The 26623-nt window shown below is 41.5% G+C and overlaps 1 protein-coding gene across 4 annotated transcripts in view; it reads left to right on the forward strand.

Moving 5' to 3' along the window:
- The first annotated feature begins 459 nt into the window (after positions 1-459).
- Positions 460-26623, forward strand: part of ELOVL6 (ELOVL fatty acid elongase 6) — a 134368-nt gene continuing 108204 nt past the window's right edge. Inside the window, exons 1-2 of one of the 4 annotated variants that reach the window (XM_030864065.3) lie at positions 460-479; positions 1150-1270. In XM_030864065.3, the coding sequence (XP_030719925.1) occupies positions 1182-1270 (89 nt within the window). In that variant the 5' untranslated portion in view covers positions 460-479; positions 1150-1181. Of the gene's footprint in view, positions 480-867; positions 996-1149; positions 1271-3178; positions 3436-26623 lie in introns of those variants that run through there. The other 3 variants (XM_030864063.2, XM_060299099.2, XM_070045557.1) reach the window with 3 other exon arrangements.

A 26623-nucleotide genomic window follows, 5' to 3' on the forward strand; every position in this document is an offset into this window, starting at 1 on the left:
TCATTTCATTTTTCCTAACTTGTGAGGAATGAGTGGAGGGATGGACAGAGTAAAAAATACTTTTCCCTCTGAGAAAAGAAAGATGGGTGTATATGGAAGCAGAGGTTAAAACACTGCTGTGAGACTGGGGGATCAGTGGAGGTCAACATTACATTTAGCCCTCTCCTCAAACGTGATTCTGTTCCATCTACCACCGTACAATAAATAAAGCGAATTTCTCACGCATACAAATAGTTTTTGCATTGGACCAGTTGGTCCAGTTCTCCCATCTGCTAACTTCCTTCCCCCGCTTTGTCTCAGTTCATTAACTTTACCCTTTCCCGTACCCAAACCCTCCACCTAACCTCCCTCCCTCTTCTGGCTACTAGTCACTCTCGACTTTCCGCCACCCTCGTCCTCAGCATCCCCAGCCAGCAGCTGATTGGCGAGCTCAGCGGGCCGGGCCCCAGGTTAAAGTAAGTCAAAGCCAGAGCTCAGAGGTGAGTGACCTGGAGGGTGCGGCGGGGGCCAAGAGGTAGGAAGTGCGTTCCTTTCACGTGGGATTTCAGCGCAAATTTGTCTGGAGTTCTTGCGAGAGAGCTGGCAGGTTTTACTATTTATCACCTACTCGCCAAGCTCGCCTTGGGGGTGCACTCGGTTCTCGGAAACTTCATTCAAAAGCCAGGCTAGGCGGCCCACGAGGTCGGGATTGGGGGGTTGTGAATGACCTCGAGGCCACTTCCTCCCTCTCCGAGCCCGTCCTCTACTCCCCTAGTCACCTTCACGGAAACAAAACTGCCCCCCAGGGCTAGAGAGGTCTCTCTCTCAGTCTCCCTCGCAAAGGGTTAATTTGTCAGATCGCACGAGGGGGAGGAGATTTCCCCGTAGACAAGTAAAAAGGGTGATGGACAAACGTGCGGGCACTAAGACCGCAAGGCATTCGTTTCCTCCTACTGTGGATGCGGACGCCCGGAGGAGGAGAGTCCCAGAGCGAGGAGCTGGGAGCAGAGGCACAGGCAATGCTCAACCCCGACCGTAGCTGAGAGAGGCTGGGGGAGACCGATTGCTGGAGACCGAGCGGCGAGGGGAAGACCTAGGGGGGTGGGTGGGGGAAGCAGACAGGCGAGCACTCGAAATCAAGCGCTTTACAGATTATTTTATTTTGTGTAGAGAACACGTAGCGACTCCGAAGATCAGCCCCAATGAACATGTCAGTGTTGACTTTACAAGAATATGAATTCGAAAAGCAGTTCAACGAGAATGAAGCCATCCAGTGGATGCAGGAAAACTGGTAGGTGATGCTTTCGCGTGATACTGTCCCCGGGAGCCCTGCGCGTCTTCCCGGTGTGCCTTAATGTCGGTACTCCCTTTCTGGGGCGTGAATCGAGCGAGGAACCGCGAGCAGCAGTGAGCGGATCGCTGAGTTCCCGGGTCTCCCGGGTGCAGGAGACATTGGGGCTGCATGAAGCGCGTGAGTCTGTGGGTGCCCCTGGGTGAACCGTGGCTACACATGCATCTTTAACATAGATTATATAACATAGACCATATGTGTGTACATAGAGTAGATGTCTGTGCTACAGGGAAGGCGGGAGAGATGCCACAGTCCCTACCTGTGCTACTCCTTGTTTTCCTCTAGATTTGGGTTTTCTTGCTTGGCCTCCCGCAAGCAGAGTGTGAAAGGCAGTGGAGGGAGGACCCAGTTGCCTGCTCCCTTTAACCCTCTCCGGCCCGCCGTCCTCAGCTCTCTGGTCCTCGCCCTCTCCCCATCCTTCCTGCCCTTCCTTTCTCCTTGCAGCTCTGCTACTTCACTGTCTTCCTCTTTGCTGCTCCCCGGCCGGATTCCTCCTTTCCTGGACCCCTTTCCCCACGCGGATCCCTTTCCGGTTTCATAAAGAGACGGAGGCGGGGAGTGGGGGAGGAGGGGACAATGAAAACAGTAATAAAAATGAATGAACCCGAGCGAGTGGAGCCACGCCATTATTAAGTTTGTTTTACGGAAACGCCTTTTGGACACACTCAATTCTAATTCAGTGGGAAACTGCTGACTGGAGTTGAGACACGGATTAAAAACCTCCGGGTCCGCAGAGTCCTTCGGGGCTCTTCCCCAGACAAACTTCTAACCCGGTAAAGCATCTTTCTTGTTCACTGTGTCCCTCCGCCAGTCCTTTTGAAAATCCCTGTGTGGGAAGCGATCCTGTGTCACCTTGCAATATTTAACAGGGTGAGGGTGTGTGTGCTCATCTCGCTTCTTCCCTGTAGATCGAGCTGCTGTGGCAGACATTCTCTTACTCCTCTTAACCCCAGGTCTGGCGATCAGTAAAGAGCAAGCCCAACGCACCCCCAAGCTGGGCAGCGGCTGGCAGCCTCCCAGGTGCTGAATGAGAGGGTCCGGCCAAGGGGGCTCCCTCCTGGGATCTGGGGGATCCCGCCCGCCGCGTGCGCGAGCGCTTGCCCCGGCGCCCTCACGACCTGCCTTCCCTCCCCCATCTCATCAATGGGAAACCAGAGACGCCGGTGGGCCGGGGCGGGGGAGCGGTGCAATAGGGGGTGCCGTGCACCGGAACCGGGTGGTGGGGGTTCAACGTCTTTTTCTCCGGCCCCCGGGAGTCGCGACTAGCCTCGGAGGGCTCGGCCGCCGCTCCCGCCTCCTCCCTCCCGGCCAGCCCGCCCGGGACCGGCGGGCCATTTGCGGCCGCAGCCCGGCCGGGCCCGCCCCCTGCGCCGTGCGTGCCGACTGGGCCCGGCCTGTTGGGGCGGGCGCGACCGGCCCGGCGCGCGGCCCTGCGCGCTCACGCTCGCTGCGGCGTGGCTGGGGGCTTCCGAGGGCGCGGGGGCCGGAGGGCCGCTGCGGGCCGCTGCCGGAAGCCAGGAGGGGACCGCGATCCGCTCGGGAAGCCGGGAAGTGCGGCAGCACACGGGGCGCGGGGCCGGGGCGCCCCCTGGGCCGCCGAGGCCGAAAGCGCCGAGGGTGGGTCCGGAAGACGGCTGTGCACCGGGAGGCTCGATCCAGTAGGAGTTTAGGCATTTAAGGCCTCGGCGCTCCGGGAGGCCAGGCCCCCTCGGGCGCCACCAAGGGAACCTTCTCCAGCGGCACTTCCTCCTCCCGCGAAGGGGGTGGCGCTGAAGGCAGGGCGGGGGCGGTGGCCCGGGGTGGCGGGCGGCACGGCGGGCCAACCGAAGGCTCTAGTCTTCTCTGCAGCTGTCTGTCGCGTTCGCTTGCCACACGGCTCAGCCCATCTTCCTCCCCCGTTGGCCCTGCGCGCTCTGTGGTTTCTAACGTCCGCCCTGTCTCCAGCTTGCTGCACCCTTGTTGAACCTGCGTCTCTGGAGCCGGCCTCCCCTCGCGCCGGCAGCTCGTTTTCACTGTGGGCCAGTGCCCCTCCGCGGTGGATACTGTCTCTTATTCACTTGTTGCCTTTTCTCTGAGGCCACTGTCTGTGGCTCCTCCACCTCCAGGTACCATTTCCCGCCTCTTTTCTCCGCTCGCTCAACAAGTACACACTCAACCAGACAGGGCCTAGCTCTCTGGGGACTGAAAATGGCAAAAGTGAGCCAATTAATCTTCGCTTGTTGGGCTCTTGCCACACTTTCCTCCGAGCTCTTTATCTGTACCTTTAATCTGGCAATGTCTTTCCTGGCTTTTCTTCATATGCCTAAATATTTGCATGTGTGTCTGTGCCTCCTATTAGACCATCATCTCTTCAGGGCATTGGTTCTTGTCTCATTCCAATCTTGATTATGCGGAGCACCTCGAAGAGTGCATTGTACCTGGCAGATGCTGGGGAAAAGGGTTGTCTAGTGGGTTAAAATGATGATGGGTGTCCATTTTATTGCCAGCACTACCTGTTAATACTCGAAGCGTAACATACTTGGCCTCCCCTTGCGTTTTGAATACTATGTCATAGTCACACACTAGGGTTTCCCCTTCCTGACTTCTCTCTTTGACCTTAATTGTCTTGCTTCTTTTATCCCAGGGTGTATGCATTTCTCCCAATATCCTTAGGTCCCAGTTTTATAAGCCTCCCCCCAAAACCTCAACAGCCAAAAAGTTTTGAACCAGGTATATAAGAAAATGAAGATTTCCTTTTCATTTCCCTTGTTAACAGGAGAAGGCACTCCATAACCAAGGCTTACACCCTCTTGGGGGCAGGGGAAGTTTAGGAAACACAAGGTCTTACCTTTCCCAGACTCATTAACTAAAAATGGCTTGAATAGCTTCTGGAGGAAAAACACAATGTTGTGAAGTATCTACTCTATTTTTTGACAAGACACTTTCAGTGGTCCTTAAAAATCCCTTAGACATAGCCTCAATTTAGAGGCTACGTCAAAACTCAATTTAGAGAATTATAACTTATCTCTCAGAAATAAGTTACACTTACTGTCTTTTGAAGAATTGTGAGGAAGGCCAGGAGTGCTGTTTTGTCAGTATGCTGTCTGAACTACCTTTTGAATATTGTTTGAAGGCCTTTATTAAACTTATCTTATAATCCATATTCATTACCTTATTACATATTAGTGTAATGGGACCCATTTTTGGAGTGGTGTTTTTATAAACTAAAGGGTTCAACTGAGGGAAGTTTATCAAGTTAATTGCTGCTTAAACAATGATTAACCCTGTATGCATTGTTCTAGACACAGGATAAATACTATAGACTGTTTTACTCTTCTAGCAGGTGGTTTCGCATGTAATAGATTAGAAAAGCTATGGAAATGCAAAGTAATAAATATTATACCTTGGAGAATCATCCTGAACCACATCTTGAAATTATATGTCAAGTTAAAAATATCCTGGGTAATATTATCTGGTAAATGAAAGTGTTTTGCATGAGGTAGAGGAAAGTGCCTGCTTTTAGCTCAACAGCATTTTTGACTTCTGATTTTACACAGAAAAGCCCTTGTGATTTTATGGCATTGAAAATAGAGGCATTTTGTTCTTTTATGAGATGTCTGGCCTTTACCTGTTACTTTCACGAATAGCTGACTTAATTTATAAGGGCTGCCATCAAGAGAGCAAAACCGCCTAGTGATTGGTAAGGTGACATAAAATTCATTGAGTGAGAAGGGCAGCTGGGCTCTGCCTTCTCTTTCAGCAGCCTGTCAGGCCTGTGCTAGCAGCCCTGGATGCTAGTTGCTCCAGTTGTAATTGTCTGGCCAATGATGATTATCTTCTGATGTCGGCTGACACGGTGTCCACCAATAGGAAAGCAGGAGGCCTGTGCTGACTGCTGTAACATTATGTATGTGAGGTGACGTCATCACAGGGCTTGTCTAGAACCTCACGAAACCCTCCCCCGCTCCCCTCTGGCATCCTCCACATCCAGCTTTGTATATTTTTCTGACTTTCTCCCCTCCCTCCACCCGTGGTAATGGTTATAAGGGTTTTATTGTTTTTATATTTTGAGTTCTGTATTTGGGGTCTATAAGATAGTGTAGGAATTTTTAGAAGTAAATACTGTCTGGCTAAGGAAACTTTATCCACAAATTGGATTTTACTAAGGAAAAATAATAAAAGAAACACTATCAGTAAAAGGAATTGTACATCTTTATGTTCTTTCTTATTGTGAGGTTTGGAAAGTAATGTACAATTTCAGTATGAAAAAACTATAAAAGTATTATAAGCCTGTGTTAGATTTTTACTCAAAATATAGGATCGTAATGTCTATCAAACTTTAGAATGCAGACTGTTGTTCTTCCTGTAGTGACGGTTGCTTTGCATTGATCTTTAAAATCCTCCTTGTGACCTGTTGTATGCTTTTGTAAGAAAAGTGGCTGGAAAACAGTACAATCTGTGGTCATGAGTCAGAAAAGGCCACGGTGTCTCATTTAATCAATGACACTACAGCAAATACAAATTTGATCAGCTGTCTAGGAAACTACTGTGTCCACATTGTACACAGTGTGTTGCTTGCCACTTATTTTGGAGAATCACAGTTCATATTAGCCTTAAGACTGAAAATCCTAAGTGTGAGGCACTTAACATTTCATTCAATAAACTTTAGAAAGCACTGAGATGTTGCCTAATATGTACTAGGTTAAGAATGAGAACACTGAGAAAAAGTATACAGAGGAAAATTGGAATCTGTTATGATCCTAGAAAATAATGGAACGTTGTGAAGGAACTTTAATCTGAACTTTTATGTAGCTTTAAAAAAAGGATGTATATCCATGCAGTCTTTGAATTTTTTTAGGATTTCCAGGGATAATGCAAAATTATTTTATGATTATCCATCTCTATATTTGCATTAGTAATAAATATTATGCGTATGGTGGTAAAATGTTTACATAGGCCTTCTGTTAAATTGGAAGTTAAATTTTGTGGTCTAAAGAAGGCTCCTTGGTGCTTTTAATGTTAGATGATAATACTAAAAGTGTCAGGTTCACATTGGAATTTAACTCCAAAGTCAGTCCCCTCCAGATCTAAGAGTTGTTCTGCGTATTTCCTTCTAGGGAGAATCTATCTAGTCAGCGGGAAAGTTTTGAGAGGGATGGAGACTTAAAAATACTTAGGAGAGCATAAAATAACCGTCTAGCCTGTCTTAAGCCAACAAAATAAAATGAAGGAGTACAGCAAATCAAGAATTCATCTTTGGTTCAATGATTGGATATTTCAGGTCCAATATTTCCTGAGATGAGTTATCCAAAAATTGTTGCCATGATTCGCTTAATTTTTCGTGTCTGGATACAGGTGAGCTGAGCTGGCTTTATTAACAGGAATCAGACAACAGCCCACACAATTTGCCTTTGCTCTGTACCTTTATTCTTAGCTTCAAATCTGTCTGCTCCACTTACTTTCCATTTATCTTTGTTAGAAGAGCACAGGCATTTATCTGGGAAAGTTTACCTTAGAAAAGTTACCTATACCACAGATATTATTCCTATTGATAACCTAAGGAAATCTGAATGAAACTATAACATGGCTTTATTGAAAGCTTTATTGAAAATAAAGCTTTATTGAAAATATAACAAGGCTTTATTGAAAGCTCATAACTTCATTCCTTTATTTGTATACTGATTGTGTGTGTATACAGGCAGGTACAGATGCGTGAAGTTGGCATGGTTACTCAGAATTTTTAAACAACAGCATCCTTAATTATATTTGACTTAGAATAATTTTATTTTAGAGGCAGATTAATCCTTTTTTAAAAAAAGTTTGCCCTAGAGTCTAGAATGGATTTGTAATTTTAAGTTCATTGAGCAAAAATCATCCCAAAGCACAGATCCTGTTAAGTCATCTAAGTTCAAGCTTATAATTTTATCATGATTCATTTCTGTACTGAGAACTCATGATTTTTAGTTTCAAGGTTATTTTTCTTAGTATATTGGAATGACAGGTATTTTTAGGAACCCTTTTGTTTAGTCATTCACCCACTATGAACTTTCTAAAATTTAACTTTAAGCCTGTCTGCCCAAAATAATGTACAAATGAAAAAGATTTACACTTATCTTTGCTGAGATAAATAATTAGACATGCTGATTAGAAGCAGTTTTGCTGGACAGATACTCATACAGTTTTCTAATGAGTTAATTCTCTTTCCTTTGGGATTTCATATTTTAGTTTTTTTCTTTCTAAAGCTTTTTTTGGGTTTCTAATTGTAATATGATAAGGAAAATGTCATTGATATAATGTATTTTGGGGAGGGGGACCCTTACTGTTTTTAACCACACCTGTGATCACATATTTTAAAGTATAATGTATATATAATATAGTATATATATGTATATATATTATATAACTTCGTTTTCTTAAAGATAAATTTCAGATGTTTTAGCTCAACCCTTTATTTTTTAAATTAATTAGTTAATTTATTTTTGGCTGTGTGGTGTCTTCGTTGCTGTGCATGGGCTTTCTCTAGTTGCAGCAAGCGGGGGCTACACTTCGTTGCGGTGCGCGGGCTTCTCATTGCGGTGGCTTCTCTTGTTGCGGAGCACAGGCCCTAGAGCGCACCAGCTTCAGTACTTGTGGCGCGTGGGCTCTGCAGCACAGGCTCATTAGTTGTAGTGCACGAGCTTAGTTGCTCTGCAGCATGTGGTATCTTCCAGGACCAGGGATCGAACCCATGTCCCCTGCACTGGCAGGCGGATTCCTAACCACTGTGCCACCAGGGAAGTCACTCAGCCCTTAATTTTTTTAACACCCATCCTGGGACTTTTTTGTTTTGTTTTGTTTTTTTAATGATCCTTTGAATTCTGGGGCTCAATTTTTTAAAAATATATTTATTTATATTTTTGGCTGCGTTGGGTCTTCGTTGCTGCGCACAGACTTTCTCTAGTTGAGGCCAGTGGGGGCTACTCTTCACTGCAGTGCGTGGGCTTCTCATCGTGGTGGCTTCTGTTGTTGCAGAGTATGGGCTCTAGGCACGCGGGCTTCAGTAGTTGTGGCGCGCATGGGCTCTAGAGTGCAGGCTCAGTAGTTGTGGCACATGGGCTTAGTTGCTCTGCAGCATGTGGGATCTTCCTGGACCAGAGATCAAACCCTGTCCCCTGCATTGACAGGTGGATTCTTAACCACTGCACCACCAGGGAAGTCCGGAGGCTGAATTTTTGAATTGATTGTTAACGCTTAATGGGCAGTACAAAAGATCATTCTTTGAAGAAGACTGACAAGATGAATGAAATGCATGTTTATCATTTATCTTTGTTAGGAGAGAATAGACATTTGCTTAGAAAAGTTTATGTTTATATATGTACACACAGACGTGTATATACATAAACATGTTAAAGTGACTTTTTAAAAAAATGAAAACCGATACCCCGTTAAAGACCATTTTGTGTGTTTTTCCTGCTATTAGAAAAGCATCTTCCTTGGAATTCCTTGGTGGTCCGGTGTTTAGGATTCGGCACTTTCACTGCCGTGGGCCTGGGTTCAGTCCCTCGTTGGGGAACTAAGATCCCACAAGACGCACAGTGTGGCCAAAAAAAAAAAAAAAGCCTCTTCCGGAGCCAAATGTACTTTTCTAAAATTACAGCCTAATTTGACTATTTTGTCAATTTTTTTAACTAGTTAAATAATACTATTTTAGTAAGTGTCTTAAAACTGCAAAATTTGAACATTTAGTACTTGGATTTACCCCAATTATTAATAATTTTTAAAAAATCTTCAGTATGGGTAATAGTGGGTGAAACCCTCAAGTTTTCCTGTCTTGTAGGCCCAGTTGCCTGTCTCCTTCTACTTATAAAGGTGGTGTTAATACAATGTAAAAGTTTTTAAGATGCTAGACCCGCTCCAACTGGGGTAATTGACTTTTTCAGGTGAAGTGGGTTCAGTGGAATTGAACTCTTTGAAGTTGAGAATTTCATGATCTTGTTTCAGGAGGCTCAATGGTGGGGGGGACCCTGATGAAAAGGTTTAATCCTGAAGCTTTTGTTTTTAATGTGTGAGACTTCTCTTGAAGTCTAAGGGTGCCTTAAGCATTTAAAAGCTGGTCTAGCAGTGGTTATCATTACAATAAGAGGGTATGAAGCTCAATAAAAAGTTATTCTAAATATCAAGTTCGCAGTTTTCTCTCAATTTTATGACTTCTTGACATAGATTTAATTTCAAGATCTTAGAAAGGAAGGTAGATTTTCTTCATTCTGGAGTAATGATACTAATAGTTGATACGTAATTGTTTACTGATTGCAGACATTCTTTTAAAGTGTTTTATATATGTTAATGGTTAAATCCTCCCAACCACCCTTTGATGTATTATCTTTTTGATTTTACACCATAGGAGATGAGGCACAGTATGGTTAAAAAAGTTGGAATTTGTATGTAGGGACAAAAAAAGGAGAAATGGGCTCCAGCCTTGACTAAGGCTTGGTCACCCAGGCCCCTATCATCCCCCTAGTCATATGGGAATAAATATTCAATCAATAAAATAATGCCCTTGGAAACTTGGCAGTGCTGTAAACATGGAAGGTACCTGTGGTTTTAGTCTGGTATCTCACAGTGTCTATATTCTGTTTTTCGCTAAGTGGATCCTGAACTCTTAAGGCTAGAAAAACTACAAAAAGCACTATTAATGTTATCATGAGCATTGTGCTATGCAGATATAAATACTTTAATCATTAATAATTATTATAAGTATTACCATCAATACTTTTACAATTGTAGAAAGCCATGTCACCTTTAATAATGCTTCTATCATAAAATATTCCAATTTTATCTCAAACAAACCATGACATACAGGTTTGGAACATGTCTTACGAAGCCTACTTTGTCTGCTTCTCTGTGCTATGAGCACTGTCCACTCAGCTTGGTTCTAAACCCTAGGAGCTTCTGTTTCCACCTGGTACTACCTGTAGCCAGGCTTTCCTTCAGGCAGGTTTTAGTAGCTACTGGTAAATAGCCAACACCTGTTGACAGGGGGAAATAAATAAATAAATAAAATTTTATATATATATATATATATATATATATATATATATTACCCCACTCACACACACACGCATATGGGTTGGAGATGTCCTTATTCTTAAAGGTCAGCTCCTACAGTGTGAAGAATTAAAGAGAACATTTTTGTTTTGTTTATTAGTTTTAAATCCTTTTCCTAATTTTAAAGTAAATATTTACTATAGAAAAAAAGAAATGAAAACATTAAAAAATATGCAGGAAAAAAAACACCTTTAATTCTTATCCAGAGGCAACCACTGTTATTTTGCCACATTTCCTTCAGCTTTATTTCCAAGATTTTTATATAGTTTAGATCATTCAGTGGATGTCAACGACAGATTGAGTTCTCTATTATGTGCCAGGGACTACACTGGGCACTTTCATTCACCTACTGTCTCATTACAACTTTATATGTTGCTTTGTTTCCTCTTTAAATGTTTTTCATGTCACTAAAACCTCTCCGTAAGTATAATTTTCAGTGGCTACTTAATATTGTATTGTGTGGTCTTAATTTAGATAACCACTCCCTTACACGTTAGGTTGAACATGTTAAGTTTCTAATATTTTGCTATTAGAAATAGTCCTCTGGACATGGTTGGAGGAGGTCATCAAGAGGACGTTGGCTCCCAGTTGACCGGAAAGCCAGACCTGGGCGATTCAGACTCTTCACCCCCTCCCCTGCCCTTGGAATATAAGTTTTGCCCACCATTGCCACAGCCAGAGCCATTTCAGTGATGCAGCCTTGAGAGGGTAATGTGTTGTTGAGACCATCTGGGTGGTATGCAGGGCTGAACCTCCTTAAGGACAGCATATAAACTCTTAGTTCTTGCGGGAGGGTGCAAAGATTTACTTGTCTTGCAGCCACCCAAGACAAGTCCCCTTGCCTGTTACCTGCCACCTACCAATCTGGAGTGGCTGCCTTTTTCTTTGGTCTCTTCCTGGCTTCCAGTGTAAGGGGGCCAGTTTCAAATCTTACCTGGGTACTCCTGGGGATACAAACCAACAGCTGTCCTTCTAGGCCTGGAGGTGGCACTGCAGTGGGCAGCTCGCAACCCCTCTTTGTGATGAGAGCACAGGTAAAGTTTGCTGTGCTATTAGAGGTGTTTTATAACTAACCTATTATGAATAATGCTTAACTCATATGTGGCCTGACCCACCGGGCCCCTATCAACTGTAGAGTGATTCCCCTTTAAGACCTAGTGTTGTAGATACTTGGAATTTGTGGTTTTAACACTAGCAGTTTTGACTTGGAGAATAATCCAATGGTCCAGGAAATCAAGCAGGTTTGTTTTTTTGGTTTTTGTTTTTTTCTTTTTTGCTGAAGTATTCGTCTGTCAGAGCAGTTATGTTTGCTTTCTTTTATTGTCTGGTAGGTAGGAAATCTTGGAGATAGAAACTTACGTCCTTGTGAAAAATGTCCCCACGAAGGAGTGCAGCACTATAAAATAAGAGAAGGTTAAGAGGTCAAGGAACACTGTGATCCTTAATCAGAAAAAATAGGTGGTTTAATGGAATTTTCTGGCTTCAAGGAGTGTTCTCCAAACTTTTTTGCTGATATCCACCTAAAAGATGTTTGAAAAACTATGTACTGCCTCACACATTTAATTGTTTTTCTTTGTAAGTTGAAGTAAAGTAAGTTTTTAATAGAGATAGAATAAATAAGTTGAGGATTGGCTAGTTTCAATAAATATTTCATGACTTGCTAAGGTAGGTTTATCTCTTTGTTGAGTAATGCACAGCAAATCTGAAACAAATGACATAACATTTTTATCCATGGTTTCATTCATTGGTAGCTCCAAAAAGCAGACTACATTCCACCTCGATACATTTAAAAGACTTGGCTGTACTCATCCTACATTGTTTCTGGTTGTTCTGAACTGAGAATATCTCAACGTTCAGAAGGTAGTAAGCAGGAAAAAAAAAAAAAAGATTATCATTCTGCCCCACATCATTTTTCATTTTTACTTTGCTTTTGGGGTGAGAAGGAGAGACACGGGTAGGCTGTCAAGTGTCTTTTTTTTTTTTTTTTTTTGGTGGTACGGGGCCTCTCACTGTTGGCCTCTCCCGTTGTGGAGCACAGGCTCCGGACGCGCAGGCTTAACGGCCATGGCTCACGGGCCCAGCCGCTCCGCTGTATGTGGGATCTTCCCGGACTGGGGTACGAACCCGTGTCCCCTGCATCGGCAGACGGACTCTCAACCACTGCGCCACCAGGGAAGCCCTGTCAAGTGTCTTAAACTATCTTTTCTTGACTGCGGAGAAGGTCATAGCTGATAGCATTTCTGTGTGTGTTGTGGCCATTAGGACTGGGTCCTAATTGGGCAAAGCAATTCCTTATTCTTGACTTGGTTATCCACTGTCAGAACCTGAGGACTTCCTCAAGAAGCTGAAGAAGTAGAAGCTCATTCTACTTGGGGTGTCTCTGATTATTGAAGACTGTTCTACGTATTGACCTGAAAGTTATGACCCTCCATGGGTCGTCCATTAGTACTTAGTCCTGACTCTAGCTGTAATTTGTTCTCACTTCTGTATGAGTGTCTTGTATGCATTTGAAAATGACTACTCTCTCCACTCTAGGCTTTCTTTTTTAGAATATCATCTGCAGTTCACTGGTAATCCACATGGATATTTGTGAAAAATAAAAAATTAGAACTCCTATACTTTTGAATAATTAAATATTACCTGCTAGGAAACTCCTGAGAAATGTATGAAAGCTTACTAAAATTTGGCACTTCTCCGTTAAAATGAGCAAGTCTGTATTGGAAAGTACAGTGAGGGAGGGGGGAGTCCTAATTTAGTATTCTGCTAAAAAGTCCACAACATGGTGCTTTGGAACAATACAAAGCTCCTATTGTGTGGGATATTCTGGCGATTTTAAGGACTCTGTTAGCCCTGAACCAGTAGGGTTGTCTTGAGTTGTAGTTGGTTTCATTTACTGTTCCTGCATTCATATTTGCAGAAATACTTTTTTGGAGCCTGTATTTTGTGATGGCTGATATTGTTTGTGATTATACCGCTTTGGTTGGTACTTGGTTCTTCTCCAGTTCTTTGTAATTACTGGGTTCGTTTTCTACTGACAAGAGGGTAGTTTGAGGCAGAAAAACGTTTGAGAACCACGCTCCGTGTCCTTGATCCTTAACCAGGAATTTGGGCCGATCTTCCCAGCTGATTCTTGCCTTACCGAGGAGCGCCGCTGTGGTGGTGCTGATTCCATCTCACATTCTTTGCGTCTGTCTTCTCAGATCATTGATTTCACAAACTGGACACCTCTCCCTCTTCTAGCCTGTTCCACCTCCTTTATCAGCTAGCTACATGGGACCAGGCCGTCACTCTGCCCAGCACCCTTCTCTCCCTCCTTCTCTCCCTCCTTCCCTCTAATTCACAACCAAGTCCTTTGTGATCTGGCCCTCAGTTTCCTTTCTCTCGGTTCATTTCCATTGCCACTGGCCTCCTTCAGGCCCCCCCGCGCTACTTTTTGTCTCCTCGCTCACTTTCCAACCTCCAACTCCTGCCCTGCGTTCAGCATTCTCTAAGTCACAGATCCCTTCGTGTCCCTCCCGTGGTAAAAACCTTCAGTGGTTTCCTCTTGTCTATAGGACAAATCTGAATTCTTTTGACTGATTTGAAAAGCCATTCAAAATCCCAGCTCCAGATTATCTTCCTAGTGTTACCTATTGAAATAGCCCTCCTCCCAGGCCTATTCAAATACAGAACCTTTCTCTTCCCCGCCCACCAAAATCGGTTGTCCTTTCTCTGTGGTTTGCTGGCACTTGGCTCATAAATAGATTAGTATTCTCGCTTCTATGTTTGAAATCAGTGCCTATCACAGAATTTGGCTATAGTTGCCCTCACTGTGTGTTGACTAGATGCATGCAGATATGAATGAATACACAAGGCTGTTTATTTACTCTCGGATGTGTATCTGCTTTATTATCCAGTACCTCTTTATATGGTCCTTAAGTGAATTATGGGAGACTGTCTAGTGCCTTCTGGAAACAATAATAAAAAGACTTCTTTTTTTCATCTAATTTTCTTTTTAAGAGGAAAGATATTCATTTAGCATGACTAATTTTTAGTGAATCCATTTTAATTGTTGGGGATTATTAGTCCTTTTCTAGGCAGCCAAACCAGCCACTCCAATCAGAAAGAAGTCAAAAGCTTGCCTAAAGTTGGGGGGGAAGGTGGGATTGTATGCACAAGGAAAAAAAAGTCAGGGAGAAAATAATATTGATACCAAAATGGTAAAAAGTAGCTGTATAAAATGATGGTTGTTATTTCTCTTATTGCTCTTCCAGTTTTCCATAATCTTTTTTGTATTACATTCTGGGTATGTATAGGTGGTGGGATTTTGCATATGGTCATATTTTTTAATTTTTTGCATTAACTATAGTGTACTTACTATCTTCATAGTAAAAGATCAGCTTCATTTTATAATGGTGTATTATCTGATACAAGGTAATAAGCATTTTTGTAAAACACCAATGCACATTTTAATAAACATTAAGCAACATAGTTAAACACAAAGGCATTTTGTGAGAACAGGGAACTGCACATTCTTATTTCAAATGAATACACTTTCTCAGATTAAGGTAGAGATTAGTCATACTGTTGATGTCACAAAAACTTCCCTTTCTCCATTTCTAAATTATACAGTTTGATTATTTTTTTAGTAGGAAAGGTTCCTGCTTCTTTAAGGAAGGGTGATAACAGACATTCACTTGAACATGACAACTTTTATGTCTGGGTTTCAGGAATGTATCTAATATGGCAAAGGTTCCCCAGGGACAATAGTCATCTAATCTAATAGCAATAAAAGATTAAACATAAACCTGTCTCTAGAGAGCAAAAAATGAATCGGGTAATCAGCTCAGGGACCTCGTGGCACCTGGAAACAGATGCTGCATATGTACCTGGGATACATCATTAACAAATACTCCAGCACTGCTGAATGCCTGGGAGATCAAGGCATCGAATGCCTGATTTAGAGGAGCTGGAAGGAATTTGTTACTCTCTGCAGTAAAGGGCCAGTCTAGTCCAGAAGCCAGGCCTTGTGGAGCCAGAGAACCTGGTGTGTCTAGTCTGGTAGGAAGTCCCAGGGATCTTGTTGGGACCCCAGTGACAGAGCTTTTCCACAGGACTGCTTTGCAGAGATCTTATCAGTTCTGGGCATTGCTTTGAACTCTTGCTTCTTCTGGACTTGCTGTTAGAGAGAAGAGAGAGACAAGGGATTGATTGCAGTGTGAGAACATGAGAAGTAGTATTTTGTTTTTACAGTTAGCTGTGTCTAGGAAGCATTGTCTCAGCCAGCAAACAAAAGGGCACAGGAGCCGGGAAAGGGAGGGTGGAGGAGAATGGGTCCAAATCATATGGGATATAGTTTTTTAAAATCTCTGTAATTGATTTAGTGATGATCTTTTGGTTTTAACCTTCCTATAAATTTAGAAAAAGTTCTGCCCTTATGCTCCGGACAACTTAAATAAGTATTCTTTCTGGATGCAAGAAAATAAGCAGAAGGATAGAAATATCCTAAAGGAGCAAAAAAGACAATAGTAAATATAAGGAAAATATTAGGTATATTAGACTCAATTTTTCTAAAAGAGTGTTAAAAATACTATTTGCTCAAAAATAATATTTCTTGAAGTAAATTTAAAAATTTAATCTGCTAAATGTTTATGACTTTCTTCTGTAACATCAGAAAAAAGGTACATTTATCTCTCTTCAGGTAACTTTTTTAAGTGAAGTTTTTTTCCTATTACAGAAATTTTTTTTTTTTAATTTGAAAACTACCCTAAAATAAAGCATAAGAAATTATACATTGTTTCATATTCTAGAACAACACGTTTATGAGCCTAATACCAAAATTACAATTCACCAAGTATGAAACATTCTGACTAGCACAATCTCTAAATATATATATACATTTCTGACTGGTGGAGAGTGAGGGCTATATGATTGTATCTGACATTTTAAAACATTACAACAGGAATTTTCACATTATAAACTTTTGATAAATTTTTAAACATTCAAGCAAATTTTCACATACTTTAAATGCTTGATATGTATTTATACTTTATTTTGAAAATAGGCTTCCATTTCAATGCCATATAATATGAATATTATAATAATTTAAAAAATAAGTATTAATTATTGGGCTTTTTAAAAAATTGGGCAAATGTTGATGCCAGTCCCTCCTCAACATCCTGTAACTGCTGTGTAGGCTTGGATTGGGGGTATTTTATGTGGATAATTAAGGCAAAACAGCTGGTTTTTTGAACTTGCATTATTATAGAAAGAGAATAACACACTCACAATGGAAAACTACATAGAATAAACTAAAACAAAAACAAAACTCTACCATTATAAGAGAATTAATCGTGGCTAAGGAACAAAAAGTTCGGCCTCAGAGGTCTATTGCATCCTCAGACTAAACTTTCTGTGGAGATTGTTTCTTCCCCCAAAAGTATTTGGTGTCCAGAGGCTCTTTTTGTCCCAGCAACGCTGAAGGGACCAGGGTATAGGGACTCAAGCTGGTGAATTATGCTTGTCCTACTTTCTCACAGTGGAATACAGATTCTAACAAAAATTGGTGCAATTGGATCCCCCTTTCAGGATTAAATTTTACTTAGTGGGAAGAATACGTAGTCTCTTTTATGTTTATAGTCTGTCCTATCTGGATATGCTCTAATAGATTTAAACTGTTTTCCTAAGGTAGTTACAATATAACAGCTCCAAATGTCTTGTTTATATGCAAAGTCTAGGACATTTGGAATGTAGTAGTTTTCCGAAGTATTGCTATAAATTGTGTTTTCATTGATCTCGGGCCAGACCATCAATAGCTTGCCAATTGTCTTCAGTAGTTGGCTTAAATTGTTTTTTTCATGTGAAAATGAAAAGCAATACTCTTGTTTTCTCATGAGTTCAGCTGAGTTTAAATATTTAATATTTCCACCCTAGTTTCTGAAATATATGTATGTATTGTTTTTCATCAAATTGTATGCACCTGGAGGCCTAGAATTAGGAGATATACATAAAATCTTTACTTTTTTCTTAAGACTTTTCTTATGTAGAGAAGCATTGGGATTCATCTTGATAAAGCAAAGATGTGTACTGTCACAGAAACATTTTTTAAAGGAATAAACTATCAGTTGTAGTTTCTTCATTCAGTGGATAGGCCTGGTGCAAGTAACTTTAAGTTACATATTGTAGAAAATTTAGGAAACACAAATAAGCAAAAATAAGAAAGCAAATATTACCCTGAGATAAACATTAACATTTTGGTGTAAATCTTTTTAAACATCTTTCTTTCCATCTCTCCATCTCTCTGTTTTTAACAAAAATATTTTCATAGAGTTCATACCATATTTTTCTGTAACCTGACTTTTTTTCTTAATATGGAATGGAACATTTTTCCCTGTTCTTAAATACTTCCTTCACCAAATTGTAAGCAGAACTATGTTTCTTTAATGTAATGTTCTAGCTGACATTGGAAAACTTCAGGAGACACATGTCATTCTTTTCAATCAACATATTTTCTATCATTCTTAGAAGGAAAAAGAAAACTAGCAGCTTTAAAAGAGCAAAAGAATACACTGAATAACAGCATTAAAATGGTTTTAAGTTTGACCAGTAGAATAAAAGTGCAATAAATTTCAGATTATTTTCTTCATGGATTATGTCTTCTTTGGGTAATAACTCATCAGTTTGCTGTGCAGAACAAACCCGCCAATCAAGGAACTATGTTAAAATGCTTTTAACTGCAAGTAACAGATTATAATTAACTGTGGCTTAAAACATAAAACATTTATCTATTTCATATAAGAGTAAATCTGATTGGAAGCCTCTGTAGTCATTCAGTGGTTTAATAATGTCATCAATGTTCCAAGTTCTATCTGAGTTTTTGTCTTGCCATCCTTAATGTATCAGCAGTATTTTCTTGGTGGTTCCAAGATGGCTGCCATTTCACCAAACGTCTATCCTCACTGCAACTTCCCAAGCAGAAGGGAAGGGACAGCAGCAAAGAAGCCTCCTTTTAGTTCTCTTCTTTGTCAAGAAGATACCTCCAAGCCAACTTGCTCTTAATAAGTTTATAAAAGGATTTACTTCTGTTATTGCTGTAAGTTCATCTCATCGGTCAGGCCTGGGTCACATGCCTCACTTTTGGACCATTCACTGACAAAGAGGAGCGGAATTGCTTTTCTAACCCTTAGACTGCTGACAAAGAGACCGATTGCCTTGAGATGCTTATACCCTGTCTTTCAGGGCTGTGTGCATTGCCCTCCAAACGATATCAGATTAAGTTTCCTGTTAGCAAGGGAAAGAATTGGGTTGGCTAGCTTACCCTCCACTGTTCTAGCAGTACAAGAACATACACTCTAAGAAGACAGAAAAGATTGAAGTCTGAAATAAAATTCATTTTGGTACTTTTTACATGACTCCTCACAGACAGAATGGTCTTATTAAAAAGTGGAAACATTGACTTATTCATGCTGATGTTAAACACAAACTATTGTGTGAATTACTCTTTAGTCTCAAGGATGATAGAGCTGGAAATACTAACCTTCTAGTGGCAGTGGAGGAATAATTCCCAAACAAAGTCCCAAGAAATGATTAAGAAAGAACTGTTCTACACATTGCATGATGTGTACTAAAACTTGACCCAACATTGACAATGTGCTGGGATCACTGATGTCAGAATGTATCATTCGTCTTCAGTAACTCGGTACGTAAACTCAATGCAGATCTTACCTAACCTTCCAAAGCATGGCACTACTTTGGAATAAGTAGCCATTATTGTCTCTGTTGGATCGCATAACACGTGCTAGTAATATCATACCGAGGGATGATATAGTGACACTAGGGCCACATTCTGCCTAGGTTTGAATCCTTGTTCAGTTCAGTCACTTACTAGGTCTGTAACCATGGGGAGGTTACATATCTTTTTTTTTTTTTTTTTTTTTGCGGTACACGGGCCTCTCACCGCTGTGGCCTCTCCCGTTGTGGAGCACAGGCTCTGGACGCGCTGGCTCAGCGGCCATGGCTCCCGGGCCCAGCCGCTCCGCGGCATGTGGGATCCTCCCAGACCTGGGCACAAACCCGCGTCCCATGCATCGGAAGGTGGACTCCCAACCACTGCGCCACCAGGGAACGTATCTTTTTTTAAACCTTAGTTTCCTTATCTGTAAAATGTGGAAAATAATACTGACCTGATAGAGTTGTTGCCTTGATTAAATGAATTAATGTGTGTGAAGTATTCACTAATGCTATGTGCTATATAAGTTTTAGGTATGTTATTATCATTGATGTTAATGTGTCAATATTGAACATTTTACCCAGTACGTTCACATTGTCTCATGGTCCCCTCAACGCAACACTGTGAGCTAGGAATTTTCATCCCCGTTTTATGGACAAGAACAAGAACATTTTATGTCCCGAATCATGTTGTGAGCCCAACTATGATTCTGTTTGTCTTTTTAGTTTCTTAATTATAAATTTTACTTATAGTGTGAGCAGAAATTATAAAATATGTTGAATTTACACATTCCTAGATTATACAGTCCATAAGATCACATTAGAAAGTATGAAGAAGAGATAGGAATGTTTGGTTAATAGACAACAAGTGTCCTAGGAGTTAATTGCACTCTGGAGAAATAATTATGTTCATTCACTGCATTAATTTCTTGGGATTGATGTAGATACTTAGATGTAGCAACTCTAGGGTGAGAGTAAAAATACAGGTAAAGATCATGGTATATTACATGGCAGTTTCCTGTGCTTTAAATATATTCTATACCTGTGGATTTTGCATCCATGACTAACAGGTCTAACAGAGGAAAAGCAGATCCAGTCTGGTGAATATGTGTTGACACTAGTACTATCCAGCTCAGTGCAAGAGAGAAGGTCAATAGAAAATTCTCAGTGAGTCCAATCTGATTCACTAGGGCCACAGGCAAAAAGAGGTACCGTCTGGTATTTTTTTTTTTTTTTTTATGTTCAGAAGTAACAGCGTTTGTCATTAAGATATGTACTTAAAATGATTGAATGGCTTTATATCCCTATATTTGAGATGGTTTTTATTTCTAGTTTGCATTGAAAGTAATGTCATTTCACCCTATTTTTTTTCCAAAGCATCTTGCAGAAGGACCAACTAGTTAACCAAGAATTTTTTTTACAGTTCAGCAAGTTCTTTTGGCAGACTGCAGCCATAGACTATTTAATAACAGCGTAAATTAAATTGTGATGGCCTCCCGCAGATCTAGAAATCAGGTGATGAATCCATTCTCATCAAGTCTAAGAGTTTTTTTTTTTTCTTTTTTTCTTTTTTTTTAATGGTGTAACTGCCCCATTCTTAAACTTTTTTTTTTTTTAGATGTTGGGGGTAGGAGTTTATTAATTAATTAATTTGTTTTTGCTGTGTTGGGTTTTAGTTTCTGTGCGAGGGCTTTCTCTAGTTGTGGCAAGCGGGGGCCACTCTTCATCGCGGTGCGCGGGCCTCTCACTATCGCGGCCTCTCTTGTTGTGGAGCACAGGCTCCAGATGCGCAGGCTCAGTATTTGTGGCTCACGGGCCTAGTTGCTCTGCGGCATGTGGGATCCTCCCAGGCCAGGGCTCGAACCCATGTCCCCTGCATTAGCAGACAGATTCTCAACCACTGCGCCACCAGGGAAGCCCTTCTTTTCTTCTTTTCTTTTTTTTTTTTTTGCTGTACGCGGTTCTCTCACTGCTGTGGCCTCTCCCGTTGCAGAGCACAAGTGCCGGACGCGCAAGCCCAGCGGCCATGGCTCACGGGCCCAGGCGCTCCGCGTCATGTGGGATCCTCCCGGACTGGGGCATGAACCTGTGTCCCCTGCACCGGCAGGCGGACTCCCAACCACTGTGCCACGAGGGAAGCCCTTTTTTCTTTTTTAAAGGGTAACATTTTCTATAATCAAAAGATACATCCACTGCAGAACAAAATGGAATTATGGTATGAGCCATTGTCCCTTTTTACTGAAAATATTTTTTAAAATCCCATTTTTCTAAAGGCAGTTTACTGCATCAGCCAAGGTGCCTGCGTCTTATAAAGGTTTGTTTAGACGATGGTCAGGAGCCTTTTGAAATGTTTCAGATGTGGATGCTGTAGGACGAGAAAATGACTGGTTGAGGGTATCATTCGGGGCATTAATGGAATCTGGAGCAGTTATTGCCGTCCTGGGACTAGTACTCAGAGGACAAATTGGTCTGCTGGGATCCCAGTTTGCTTGCTTCCAAGCAAGTTCACGTTTCCCTGTTTGTGTGTATTCTCATGCTTGACTAAGTCACACCCAGCAATTTGTATTGTCAAGGCGGAGAAGCAGGTCAGAGGTGCCATTTGAACATATAGACAGCAGATGAAGTCAATGGATGAAACAGCATACTACTATGGTGATGCAGGCTGTGCCTTTTGTACTTTCTTACACAGACCTGTAGGTTGACTCAGCACAGGGCTGCTGGAAGGTATCGCCTGAACATATGAAAAGTCAGTGTGGCTCCAAATTCTGTTTTTCCTCTTGTACTTAGGACCCGAAGAAAAGCAGGTCTGGGAGATCTGGGAGTGTTGGTTTTCATGTGTTTCTCCTGCACTATATAGCATCAGGTTCAGAGGAAAAGTCTCCATATTCCAGGGGACATAGGTCCATTGTCTCACTGTAATAAGACTAAAAAAAAAAAGCCCTTTGCAGAGTCCACAGTTAAAAAAAAAATCAGCAATAATTTTAAGTACTTTGGGATAATGCAAGTATTTATTTTTGCAGGAATTTATTTTAAACTAAGCAAATTCAGATCACATTTCTCAAGAAGAAAGGTAATCACTCACCTAAGCAACTGGTATGAAGTATGAATTATACTCCAGAAGGCTCTTTCTTTGCAGGGATGGATTAGTACTGTCTACCTCTGATCCACATTCTTTGTAGGAGGTACAGTTGATTCTCATTTCTTGACTAGTTATGTTCTATAAAGTTGCTGGAAATACTAAATTAGCAAATTCTGAACCATTGCTTCTAGAGGAAATACAGGGTTAGGTTCCTGCAAGCCCCTGGTCATATTTTTGTGAACCAAGCAATGCTTGTTTTATGTGTTTCTGTTTAAAGATACCTCATTTAATGTATCGTTGATTCATTAACGTTAAACTCGCAGCCAACAGCACCATAACTCAGGCCTGAATGAAGCTTATCTGACACATGGCTTTCTCGGTAAGACACAGCACAGCCTTGTACTTAGGAACGCTAGACAGCATTTCAGCACTGGGGGCCATTTTAAACAGTGAGATCGCCAACAAAAAACACAAAAATGCAGAAAATGTGACACTAAGTAGACTGAAAAAAGGACACTTTTTTACAGTATGAGAGTTGAAATAACAAGGCAGAACGTTGCCTTGTTTGACCTCAGCCTGGAATGCAAGCATCGGGCAACTCAAATTAAACACCACTCTGGGAATGACCATGAATGACCATGGAAGCACTGTGTGTTTAGATTTGGGGGTGAGAAATAAATTTTAATGAGTAGGTGAATTTGCAACAATGAGGATCAACTGTATTCCGCTGTAGGAAGTAACATCCAAAGTTCAAGTGTTCATACTGTCCTGGATAACCCTAATTTATAATGGCAGCACTCACCTATCCTTAGCAGTGAAAATACTTTTTCACAGAATGCTGAGAAGGCAAGTCTCTTCGTACATAACAGAGAACTTGTCTTTTCAGATTTACATCACAAAGCATGCCTTTAAAGCTGGAGATTTAAAATTTTATTAAAGGAGATAATTAAAGGAAAAAAAAACCCAAAACTGTTGTGGTTTTCTGAGGGAGAATCCAGAGAGAACTAACAGTTAGCTAACAGTTATTGAGAGCCTATCCTGGGCCTAAGATGGACTTTATGAATATTGACTCACTTAACCCTCCATTTTACAAAATACAGTTTGTAACGGGGCCTGTTTTGCAGCTGAAGAACCTCAGGCACAGAGAGGATGAGTAACTCGCAAACAGTCCTACAGCTATAGCTGGTCATCGTTAGAGACGGGTTCACAGCCGGGCAGTCTGGCTCCACCCACTAGGCTGTACTCCGTCCCCCACTTTGGCCTGCAACCTCTGCACTTATTGGGAAAATCACAGAAACCATTTCCAAAGAAAATATTTTAAAAGGGTAGGGATGGGTGGCAGGGTGGGCTTCATTTTGTTAAGGAAGGCCCAGATCAATGGGAATATACTGTATGAAATAGCAGTTTTTGAAACAATTGTGATTGTATCTGTTGGATTGGACTTTTATTCCAATAATTTACAGCAATATAATGCTCACCTAATGAGCTAAAAATACAGATATAAAGTACTGATTCACTTTTGAAGAGTTTTAATTTTTTTTTTTTTTCAGTAATCTATGTTCACTTATATTCTGGGCTCTAGTCATATAGTGATACGAAGGCAAAATTTCTACTAAAACATTAATCTTAATAAACACTCCCCAACTGGACTTTCCAATTGGAATCAAGCACTAAATTTAGAATTTTGTACCAAAAATACAAGAAAGAACTTCCTTAATTGGCCTGATATTTGTCAGCACCTAAAGGCCTCGATAAGTTTTATACAAACCATTAAAACAGCCTTAAACATTGAAGTAGGCATTCTGTTCTTCTGCCGCTAAGAAAATAAGAACTCTATGTATATATTAAGAAAAAAAAATGATGTCAGTGAGCTACTTGTATGTGCTTGACAGAGATCACTTTTCAAGAATAGTATGATGGAAAGGTCCTCTACCTGCCCCTCCCCCCCAAAAAAACCAGAAAAACCTTTAGTAGACACTTATATACCCATTAAAATTACATTACTGAGGAATATATCTTGACATAAAATGTACATGATATATTGCTACAGGGAAAAAATACTTGCCTACAAAACAGTCTGGCCAGTTTGTAAAACACACACATTGTATACACACATACATACACACATATATACAGTTAGTACAGTTTTAACTGTGTGTGTACCAAAATTCTAATCATGGTTGTGTTTTGAAGAGAGGATTGAGTTTTTACTCCAGGAAACCAAAAGAGTGTCTCATGGTACCTAATACTTTGCTAGTGGAGAGCCTTCCAGGTGCCTTGGTGTTCAGCTGTGCACATCCAGGCTGATCAGTGTGTTCTTTGGTCAAACCAGCTGGTAATTACTAGAAGATCAGAGAATGCATGACATGCAGGAGAGAGGCCAGAAGACAGAGAAGAAGGCAATGTCCTATGAGTGTTAGACAGACCCTCTGTAAATATCTCAATCTGTTTGAATTACAGTCCATTCAGGAAGGCAAATGTCCATGCAAAATACAGGTAGGTGCCATGCAGCAGAGCAGATATTCAAGTGCTGGAATATAGGAATTACAGCAAACGAGAAAAGAAATTCACTGTAGTGGCATGTTTAGAAAGACTCCATTAAGAGGCAGGGACCTTGAGAGCTTTCATTATAGTTGGATTGACAAAAAGGAGAACTGGGGGTTTACTTTTAAGGTGGTAATGAGAAAACTGCATGTTCTCTGATATGCAAGCCATGACTGTACAGAGGGCTGAGATTAAGAGGCAGTGTTCAGCTGCTCTCTGTTAGCCAGGACAAAAGCAGAAACACAAGAATTTAAGAGAGTTTTTGTTATCTGTAAAGAAAGGCAGGCATCTGGCCGTCTAATTATCGCTCAGGAGAGTTAGATGATTTTTCTGGCAGTAAGGTAAGGACAGACCAAGGTCCTAGACCAAAGACCTAGAGCAATCTTTAGAAGAAAGTCAGTGATGTAATGTCAAAGAACACTCCAGCCCAGGGGCCAGATTCATGTGGCCCAAGCCACTTCCTAATCTCACCAGATAGCAGGCTAGAATTCAGTCCCCAGGGAAATGGATAATGCTGACATGACAGTATCTTCCCTAAAGATGGGCTCTGAGCCAGGCTTTGTTGATAAGCTATCCCAGGAGTGCTGGGGCTCTGTGTCACTGACAGGGGAGGTGGCCAGAGGTATTGAAAGCTGGATCACTGGTTGATACTTTGTTCGGAAGGGAGAGAAGCCTAATCGGTCATCTTGCTTAGAGAAGACCACCCCTCCTTTCTACCTGCCCTGGTGTGCTAAAGGGTGCAGGTGGACAAGGTAGGGCTGACTGTCCTCAGAAATTCATCCTGGCTTCTCTCCAATGTGTGGGTAAATGTTTGTGTTTTTTTGAAGCAGGTATTACTGGCAACCTCCACATAACTTATTTCATAAATCCCCCTGATAATCCTGACGGGAATGCATTATAATTGTTATTTTATAGTTGAGGAAACTGAGTCACAAAGAGGTGATTAGCTCACCTCTGCCCCACAGCGAGTGATTGACTGACTTGGGATTCGAACTTGAGCATGCCCGGCTCCCGAGACCGGAACCCATGCTCCTGACCCACCACACCCCTACATGTGAAGGAGAACATCTAAAGCGTGGCCCTTCCATGACTCTGTGCGCTGGGCAAGCCGAGCTCATTCCTACCTACTCTGTTTCTTGCAGTGATATTAAAATGTGGGATTTGATAAGCATCTGTAGCCGAGAGGAGACGCAGCCCTGCCTGACTGAGGTTGACTTGAGATTGTGGGGAATGAGGTTGGATACATGCGGGTAGATTGGCAGCTTGGAAGCCAGCCTCAGAAATTGGAGTAGCTCCAGTAGGCAGGAAAAAATCCCATGCAAATCAGATAGGAACATAATGGTGGAAGTGCCATCTTCTTTCACAAACCCAAGTAATACTTAGGATGAGCTATATGCAGTTGCCAATCCTTAAGTATTTTGACCTATGAAATGACAGTATCATATGGTGTAGCTAAAACAGGTTCCCTGGTGTTTTCATCACACTCTTCTTTCACATCCACTTTCCCCTGAGAGGATGTTGGAGAGGGCTGCCATTTTGAATTTCTTTTTGTTTGCAGACACCAAGCAAACAATCTGTATTGCTTGTCCAACTAGTTAGAAGCCAGTTCTCTTTTTGCAGAATAAAGGTCAAACCTGCTGCACAAGTTTATATATTTGCCATGATTAGGATAAACATTATAAAAATTAAATGCACAGAAAGGCCACACACTGCATTAATTTTTGGAAATCCTTCCTTTCATCAGAAATGAGCAGCCTACCTGCCTACCTTCCATCCTGTTTTCTGCCTTTCAGCAAATCTTCGTGGCATCTCTATGGCAGACTTGTGATAGTGGAATTATCTAAAAGTGTTTGGGTCATAATACCCATGATAGAAGTACAATTTTCCTTTTCCCTTTTTAA

The sequence above is a fragment of the Globicephala melas genome, chromosome 5, assembly GCF_963455315.2.
Source record: "Globicephala melas chromosome 5, mGloMel1.2, whole genome shotgun sequence".
Classification (NCBI taxonomy): Eukaryota; Metazoa; Chordata; class Mammalia; order Artiodactyla; family Delphinidae; genus Globicephala; species Globicephala melas.